Raw genomic sequence first — 9367 nt, forward strand, 5'->3', positions numbered from 1 at the left:
ATCCCTATCAAACGTATTCCCAGAAGACGAAGTTAACTTTTTACTACTTTACTACTAGATGACCACAAGGGGTCGTCACAGACCCTGCATATGAACACAACTCACTCAAATTGTGTAAATTATTTTTTTATTCATAAGGACATGTCACACAACAATCAAAAGAACACAATCTGATCGATTACAAACCATACTGCAAAATTTTTCTAATTTATATGGGTTACTTGACTGAAATTAACCGGCTACAATTAAAGCTGCACATTATCCATAAACAGGTTTACTCGACCCAACAAGTTAGACCATGCAAATGAACCTCACTGCGTCACTTCACACAGCAGCAGTGAGTTTTTCATCAGGTTCGTCAAAAAGCCTGAAACACCTCGACAAAAACAACGTGTATGAAGTATATATGAGAGTAGCAATAGACGACATGTTTCAAAAATAGTTCTTTTCTTCTTATCAAAAATTCATATATTTTTTACACAAAACAAACATTTTTCCTTTAGCTTATACAAGGACACTTATGGCCAGGTTACTGACAACAGTTAATTACAAGGAAAAATGCCGAACTTTTCAAATTTCAAAACGCAATTCTTAAGTCTTGACAAACATTGCAGGTGGATTACATGTCTCAAAAATTACTTATCTCTTTTAAATGGTATTTATAGACATTTTAAAGATTTTTTTTTTATTTTTTACCCACAGAGTATTTCTTTAACATATTACACCCAAAATATATTTCAAAATGACATTTAAGATTTAAGTTGCTTACATCTAACGAGGTGAAATGATTGACAGACAAGGGCTGGTTTTAAGTACAGGATACTACTTAAACCTTAAAAGGAAGATTATCACGGTGCTTATCAATACTGGTTTATACAGTAAAAGTAATCTGAATGCACAATGAATGCATTGAGAAAAGTCACCTGAACGTAAAATTCAAATAATAATAATAAAAAAAGAAAAGAAAAAAAAAGACACATCATTGCTTTGTTTGATATAAGTGGACATGTGTAAATATACAAACCAGAGCCGGTGACAAAGAACTTTTGTTTTAAGTCCTACGTGAAAGCTTAACTCTATTAACTGTGACTTCCAAAAAATGTGTTTTGCAAGAGCCTTTGTGTCTGTTGGTGGACATGAGATCTAACAGTACTTTGTGGACCTTAAAGAGAAAAGAAAATACACAATGTATTTACAGCAGGACATTCTCTCTACGTTCTAGAGGGGAATGTGAAATTGTTTTGTTTTGTTTTTTTTAAAAAAAAGCTTTTCTTTTTTCTTTTATAATGCTGTTTCGTCCCTGATCGTCAGCAAAAATGTAACAAGCGGGAGCTCAGAGAGAACTAAAGTTTGTTGAGACAGATTGAATGAACAGTGATTAGCACAGTAGCACCTAAGACATACATGTACTCATGAGAAACAAATGACAGTTATTGTAAAAAAAAAACAAAACAAAACAGACAGACGTAACCATTAAATATACATTGTCTGCCTGCCGTGTCCGTCCAACCACAGACAAGTTTGGAGATTTTCACTTTTACTTATTGCTTAATGTTGAAACTGATCATATATAACGGGAAAAATTAGATAAAGGTGCGAGATCGCAAAATGTTTATACAGAGTTAATGCATTTTTAGATTTGATTTTATTGTGCAATTTTTTAAAGTAATAATCTTAAGAATATTAAAAAAAAGAATATAAGGAATGAAAATATGAAAAAATAGAAAAAAATAAGAGCACACCAATGATTAAACGTTTAGGTTTCACAACAGAGTCTCAGTACGACTTTGACTTTCACGATTGATGTCAGAAAAGGTTCCACACAAAGAATTGTGGTTTTATTTTTTTTTTTTCATAACAGAAATTAAACAACGTTCTTCGATCATTGTTCTGTGTCATCTGTGACATATACATTTTCTTTAAGTAAAGGTATAAAAAAATGTTTTACACTTCTTGTAGAAAAGAATGTGCACGTTGTGCCAATGTTAGCACAATTCTTTGACATGATTTAACTACATTACTTTGAATAATTTATCCTGCAGTCATTACATGCTTGCAGCTTTGGACAACATTTTTTTTGCCGGGGCAGGGGAACGCAACGGAGAATGCAATCAAATCTAGTCTTTTTGTATTGCACCAACTACTCTGACAACCAAAATAAATTATTCTATATATAACAGGACAATAACAGGGGACACTTGTTTAGCATTTTTAGCTAATAGAATAAATACCAAATTTTATCCATCATAGAATTCAATTGAATTTTAACCTGGGTATGGATCATAATCAGGGTGAGGTTTAGATCTGATCATGGACATATCCCGGGGTATTTTAGATGCTATTTGAACAAAATGTAGAAGCAAGAATGACTCTTGACCTACATGTGATTGTTTTTGTTCAGTGAACAACATCAACCAGCGTTGATGAACAGAAGGGAAAAAGAAAAGGTCCTTAAGTTTTAAATACAGGAGCTAGGATTATGTTTGAGGATGTGGAAATATCGCATTAAGCAGCAAAAGTGATTTGATCATCTTTTGAGCAAGGCAAAAAGATTTGAAAAAAAAAAAACGCTTGAAATTAATTTTGTGGCAAAAGTGCGAGAACATATTTCGATCTTCATCACATTTTATCGCACGTTTTGGTAAGCTAATCTCTCGGTGTACATTCCGGAGCATTCAGCTTCATTCACGCCGCTTCTTCTTTTAAAGGGGAACTCATGATTACCCACAGATTACCTTTTTTTTTTTTACACTTTGTTTAAGGCCAAACTTAAAAACAACACATGAATATGTTTTCCAACAAAGAACACATTTACAATGAGACTTGTTTTGGCAAAAGAGGAGACACGAGATAAAGTGCAGCTGAAATTATTATCAGAAATGATTTTTCTCTCCAAACTCAAGGTTCTTTCAGCCAAAGGTTTCACTGGATGAAACGTCAGGAGAGGAGTTCAGCTGAGACCTGGTCTCTCTCACTAGGGGGAATTCTGCAAAATCTGTGCTTTGCCTTTGAAGACTTACTTGTCCGTTGGTTACAGTGAACTGCGAAGAGGATCCGGACCTTGAAGGAGGGAAGTGAGTTTTGAAGTTCTGATCAAAGGTGCTTATTTGGAAAGTCTGCAGTATTCCCGGTGAGGAGTCCGTCTTTTTCGAGGGCGACGACACCTGCTCCAGAAAATCCTCCTCAGCTGGAGACACCGCGGAGGGTGAGGTGGTGTCGTCGCCTGAAAATGAAAACGAGTGCTGGGAGTCCCCGACCAGTAATCCAAAATGAGGTTTCTCTAAAGAGGATCTCAGTGGAGAGCTCATCCCTGATTTGAACCTGCTGGGTGAAGGAAACTGTTTCTCTGTGGAGAACAGGGGCTGCCCGGCCAAAGTGGGGTTTTCAGAGACCAAGCTAAGGCTCTGGCTGGTCAGGTAGCTATCGTTCTGGCTGGTTCGCTCCAGTGCTTGCTGGAGAAACTTTGAATATTCTTGCAAAAGACTGACTTTCTCATTGGCCGGTGCAGCTTGGGCACTGGAGGTTCCAAGACTCTCCACGGGGCTGCTGTCCGACACATCCGTGGAGTTGATGGAAATGCTTGAGGTCACCTCTGTGTCAGCCACGCTGAAGGAAATATCTGACTGCCCGTTGGCTTTGTTGGAGTAATGTTCCAACAGCGTCTGCAGAACCTCGTCTGGCAGCACGTTCTTTTCGTGGCTCGCCTTAATTTCCGTGTTGATTTGCTGAGGCTCCAGAATAGTGGCAGGCACCGTTTCGTCAATGACGGTTGAAACCACCGTTGGTGTAACAGAAGGTTGAGAAGAGATGCTGCTCGAGTTCAGGCCATAATCCCGACTGTTGTTTGCCATTGCGGCATGAAGGTAACGCTTCTTCTTGAGAAATTGCATGGCATCGTCGTAGTTTGTGCTGCTGGCAGCTGGCTTGGTTGGTCCACCTTGAAGGGTTTCAACTGACTCAAGGTCAGTGTTGTTCTCTACTTCGAGCAACCCTTGCTTGTCCACTATTTCAAAGGTGTAATGTGCGACCTTATTGTTTTCCTCAAAGGAAGACAGAGTGGACAGACAAGGAGTTGCTGGTTCACTGGACTGTTTCAGACTCCTCTTAGGGACCTTTTTCAAGACCAGTTTGGGTGGAGTTGTTTCTCCTGGTGACACATCTCCTTGGTGTGGGCTGGAGGTGTCTTCAGGCAGGTCCACAGAGTAGTCTGTGATCACATACTCGTGTTTGACTTTGGAGGACACGATGAAAAGAGGTAGACCTTCGATCTTGTTCTGTCTCTGCTCTACCTTCTCCCCCGTCGCCTCATTGGAGACAGCGTGCTCTTCAGAGTGGGCAGCGGTGGAGGAGGAGGAGGCCGAACCCTTGTCTACACACTTCTGGCGTTTCTTCTTGGGAAGTGAACAATCTTTGGCAGACAAGGACAGAGCGGAACAGTCTGCTTCACGCAGGGCTCCCACTTTCGCAGCAGCTTTGTTGGTCTTCCTCTCTCTGTTCTCGTGACACATTCGCCTGTGCTTTAAGACCCGGTCTGTTCTTGAGAAGTACTGGGAATAGAGGAAGAGTGGGTTTATTCTGTTAGAACCCTGTAGACGTCACTCTTTTTTGTCATTTGATTTTTGTTGCACCAACCCTAACCCTAACATATTTAAGGAAAGAAGAATCAAATCATAAACCAACTGAAACCAAGAGATTTTTTTTTTAACTGTTCATTTGATACGTATTCAGAGACTTTAAATCTGTTTTCTATAATGCAGATTGCAATCATTTTGGGGAGTTTTTTTTTTTACTGACAATTATTAAGGTCTCAAGGCTCTCCACAGTTGTTATATTATAGCATGACGTTGGTCATCTAGAATTCTCAATGGACTACAGTACTTATCGTACTTTCTAAATCCGAAACCTGAAAACATTCTGGAAACTGAAAATAAAATTTCTTCTTCCTAATTCTAAACAAAGTGTCTTTTTATGTTTTCACAAGGGAAGTAAATCTCAAATATAAACAGCTCAGCTTTGGCTTAATTTATGACTACTGGAACATTACTGTGTTTTCCCACTACATCAGTTTATACTGAAGACTTTATATTTAGGTCAATTTTAAGAAAAAGAAGAATTTTAACCTTGGCATATTTCTTGCAATAACACTGTTTCTTTATGCAAATTTAAGTGACGCGAGTGCCCTAAATAGATTTATTATGTTTAAAAAGTAGGGCTGGACGATACATGGAAATTTTGCAGAAGGTGCCGTGGTAATATTAATTCCATAGTCACTGCATTATTTTACCACAATAATCATTTACCATAACATTCACAACAATTGATGTTTTTCTATGTAAGTGAGACAAACACCTGATCACTGCAACACCGATGATTCCTTATCTGTTGTGGCTAATGCTTTTTTAGTACTGATTTCCAAACCCCATTTAAATGGTGAAATACTTCCAAAAGTATTACCTGGTGACAGTAGTCACACTGATACGGTTTCTCTCCACTGTGAGTTCTCTTGTGTCTCTCCATGTGATATTTCTGGATGAATCTCATTCCACACTCATCACAACGGAAGGGCTTTTCACCTGCATGAAAGGAAAAGAAAAAGACGAAGATGAATGCAAATTAAAAGGCGACCATGGAAAAAAATCTTCACTTACCTGTGTGTATTTTTTCATGTCGCTGGAGAAGATATTTCTGAATGAAGCGCATGTCACACTGACTGCACTGAAACGGCTTCTCTCCTAGAGTTTAAAATATTTCATAAATAAGTTTTTTCTTTTATTAGGCTCTCCTTATATTTACTTGCCAGCAATTGATCAAATCTGTCCGTTCCTACCAGTGTGAATGAAGACATGCCTCTGCAGGTGATAGTTGGTTCTGAAGGCAGCGTTACAATGAACACAGACGTGACACTTGGGGTTCTGTATTCCCATTGATCCGTCGTCGTTAATGCTAAGAATCTAAAGTGTATTTTGATTATTAGTATTTTATTTACCGTTAGAAAGATCAGACAGCTATTGTCATTCATTTTGCCACAGGTCCAAAATAACAACAAAGAGCTCACTTGCACCTTTGCTGGTGAGCGCTGTTTCCTTTTCTTCTTTTTTGGACACATGATCATTTCCTTTGCTGTTTTTTTGTCCTTCTTCATTAGGACTGTTGGCTCAGGCAGCTTTAGCTCCTGCTTGATGGTCAGCTGGAAAAAAAAAAGATCACAAGGGGGGATGAGATAAAGCCTGACACGGAAGATGACCTTTTTCTTAAGCCCACACATCCAGGAAACTACCCAGGTCAGGGAGATGTAACAGGCAGCAGCTCAACGATAAGCACTCACAGATTGATTGAAGCTCATTACTGCTGCTTCACTACAATACAATAGCAGAAGACTCAAAGATTTGGCTCAAAAACTTTAAATCAGCATGCTGGTGAAATAGCAGACCAAAGGGGAAGTTAACAAGCCAGGAAAACTGGTTGCTTTTAAAAAAGTTTTCTACTCGTTGACATTTAAGCAAAACTGTTATTCCTATAGCCTGAAAAACAGTTACAAAAGTTTAACGTTGAAGCAGACTCTCATTTAATATTTTTATTTTCTAACCGTAACAAATATAACCACCATAATCTACAGAAAAAACAATGCTTTCTTAACCCACAACCATCCACATGATTAATCTACAGAAAAAAACAATGCTTTCTTAACCCACAACTCACTGGCACATGAAGCAGGCAGGGCAACTTATTGTTGAGTTTCAGGGGAATATGCACTCCCACTTCGCCTGCAGCCTCTTCTTCCCCTCCACCATTCTTTCTTGTGTCCTCCTGCATCATCAGCTGCTCCGGAGGAACCAGGTCATGAGTGACCAACGAGCTACCGGTCAAGTCGTCATCGTCGTCTTCCTCGTCGTCATCCTCCGCCAAAAGAGGCTGGTTAACCAGTGATCGTTCGCCCAGAGTCATCACCACCAGACCACCTCCAGCTGTGAGGCCCACTCTCCCTCCACCATCTATCCCTCCACTGCTGCATTTGAGCAGCATGCCATCCAACTTGTCCTCAGCATTCATCTTACATAAGAGTTTGAAGTCTTACAGGAGAAGAAAAAGAGTAAAGTTAGTATATGATATACAGTATTATATTACTGTGTTTTTTATGACTACATAAGCCTATGTTTAACAAGGGAAAGATGTCAGTCTGTGTAAATACCAGTCGCTTTATTTCTTTATATATTTACATAAAGTTTCAGGAGTGTAACCATGGCCGTGTGTCTTATTCAAGATTCAAGAATCAATTAAAAATACTCTCAAAATAAAATACTACCCGTGAAGGTATCGTAGTCATTCGATACATGTTTATTGATCAATTATCTACTAGTTCATGCAGGCTGCTGTTTTCTTTTTTTATTTATTTAAGTTTTTCACGAATTGTCCATCAACGACATGACTAAATTACTTTTATTACCACGTTACCACATATACTGACGCATTACACGAAGCAATACTTAAGTTTATTAATAGCGACTCGATCTAAAACGGGCGAACCTAGCATTTGTGAATTTAGGCAGAGGTTTAAATAGTTTACACAATCCAGTCCAAGTTGGTGTATCAGAATTATAGTATCCGTCACGGTTTAAACACATCACAACAATCAATACGTTGCGTGTGTAAACACACTCACTGTGTCACCCGGGTTAAGTGGGTTAAGTCTTCTCTCTGGCAGCTAGCGAGTTAGCCGCGCCTGTCAAAGATGCTAACGTTAATCGAGCCCAGGTATAACGACGAAAATGCTGCAGAGAGGCAGGAAATAAAGCCGGTGCACTTTCAAAATTAAAACTAATTTATGACAAAACGAGTGAATAACACAATAGCTCCGAGTACGTCGTAGATATTTGACAAGGCAGAATCTAAAAAGCCACAAGTAAATGTAACCCACCGACAGGAGGTCAATTTCCAGTAGTATGTTGCTCTACAAGTGCTTTATTTTGAAAGCTATCACCAGAAGCGTTACGTACACTAAGATTCCATTTACAAATATTCACGGCCTTCGTGAGGCTAGTTAGCCAGGTTGCAGCAAATATTGAGCATCTCTGACACCGCAGTATTAAATGACACAACTTGTCGTAAGCAGGAGACACTCGTGCTTACACGCAGCACTCGGCGGTTGTTACGGGCTCTATTAAAGGACGAATAACAACTTTGGTTTGCACAATTCACAAAACTTGCGGGCAGCGATGTTCCGCTGCTGAGCTAGTGGCTCCTGCTTCCTCAGTCGCTGTTCGACAGGCCAAAACACTGTTGCCTGCTAAGAAGGCTAACAAGCTACTCGGGCAAACAAAAACACTGGCAAAAGTAGTAAGCATGCCTCATGTTAGTCGCCATAGCTGCAGGGTTTCGTCTTACCTTCTTGTCGTCTCAGAGCCGCTCAACTGTCATCGTGATTGTTATGCAGGACTACAGTGTAACGATGGTGTGTGGAATAATGCACACCATCACATATTCGTGAGGGCACGTACGCTTCTCTTTGGCTCCATCTAGCGGTGGAGAGATTAGTGTAATAATAATGGCACCTCAGAGGTTGAGGTTAAAGTAGAGTTAGTACAAGATTGTGAGGCTTTTGTTTACTGTGTGGCAATTTCACATTAAATGGCAGTAACGTGGGTCAAAAGATGCTAAGCTGCATACTGGTCCATGCAGTTTTTCACCAGTAATGCATGGCAATCTATATGGCAACAAAAATACGAATGGCAGCATTATAGGTAACAACAACAACAACAACAAAAGAATCATTGTTTTTAAAATAAAAATATAATAAAAATGAAAAACTATTATCGAAGCGTAGCCCAGCTAAGCACCAGTTTTTAAAATACAAATATAATAAAAATGAAAAAAAAAATTGTATCGAAGCGTAGCCCAGCTAAGCACCAGAAGGATCAGACCACTGTAAATTATACATTTCAAAAATAAAACATTTTACTCAATAAAGACATTTAACTATTCTAGGTAATGATGTGAGTGTTCACTGTTGGTGTTTTGAATAGGCCTCCCTCCACCCTATCCTTTGCCATGGTGAACTTTACAAAATGTTATTTTTTAACTTTTCAGTGAAATTCTCAGTTTGATTTTTGCTTCTTTTCTAACTTCTTTCAAGGTGTGCCGCAGGTGTCAAGTGTTAAAGTTGGTTAATGTTTAACAAATACAAAGCAGTTGATCAGTGGATAACTTTTCTTGTCAAACATGGGTGGGTTTTTTTATTTCACTTCAGGAAGTACACCGACTTTTTAAAATTATGATATGTTTTCTAAATCTGTTATAGACATTGAAATATTGGTGGGTGGAGGAGACGGACCACAAATCATTGTTTTATAAGGATATTGTAAGGCCTGAG

At 38.9% G+C, this 9367-nt stretch overlaps 1 protein-coding gene across 4 annotated transcripts; it reads right to left on the reverse strand.

Annotated features, from left to right (window-relative positions):
- Positions 1 to 110: 110 nt before the first annotated feature.
- On the reverse strand, positions 111 to 8536 carry znf148 (zinc finger protein 148). Of its 4 annotated transcripts, none has more exons than XM_008328820.3 (7): positions 8383 to 8536; positions 6700 to 7070; positions 6062 to 6187; positions 5828 to 5951; positions 5649 to 5732; positions 5455 to 5573; positions 111 to 4547 (listed from the first exon to the last, which is right to left on the reverse strand). In XM_008328820.3, exons 2-7 carry the CDS (start codon positions 7048 to 7050, stop codon positions 2910 to 2912), a joined length of 2442 nt encoding a protein of 813 aa, XP_008327042.1. In that variant the 5' UTR covers positions 7051 to 7070; positions 8383 to 8536; the 3' UTR covers positions 111 to 2909. The 4 variants fall into 4 exon arrangements, with proteins under 4 accessions (XP_008327042.1, XP_016895627.1, XP_024919358.1 ...); XM_017040138.2 differs by having other exon boundaries at positions 6056 to 6187; XM_025063590.1 differs by lacking the exon at positions 8383 to 8536 and adding an exon at positions 7916 to 8348 and having other exon boundaries at positions 6056 to 6187.
- Positions 8537 to 9367: the final 831 nt, after the last annotated feature.

The sequence above is a fragment of the Cynoglossus semilaevis genome, chromosome 16 (genome assembly GCF_000523025.1).
Source record: "Cynoglossus semilaevis isolate Cse_v1.0 chromosome 16, Cse_v1.0, whole genome shotgun sequence".
Taxonomy (NCBI): domain Eukaryota; kingdom Metazoa; phylum Chordata; class Actinopteri; order Pleuronectiformes; family Cynoglossidae; genus Cynoglossus; species Cynoglossus semilaevis.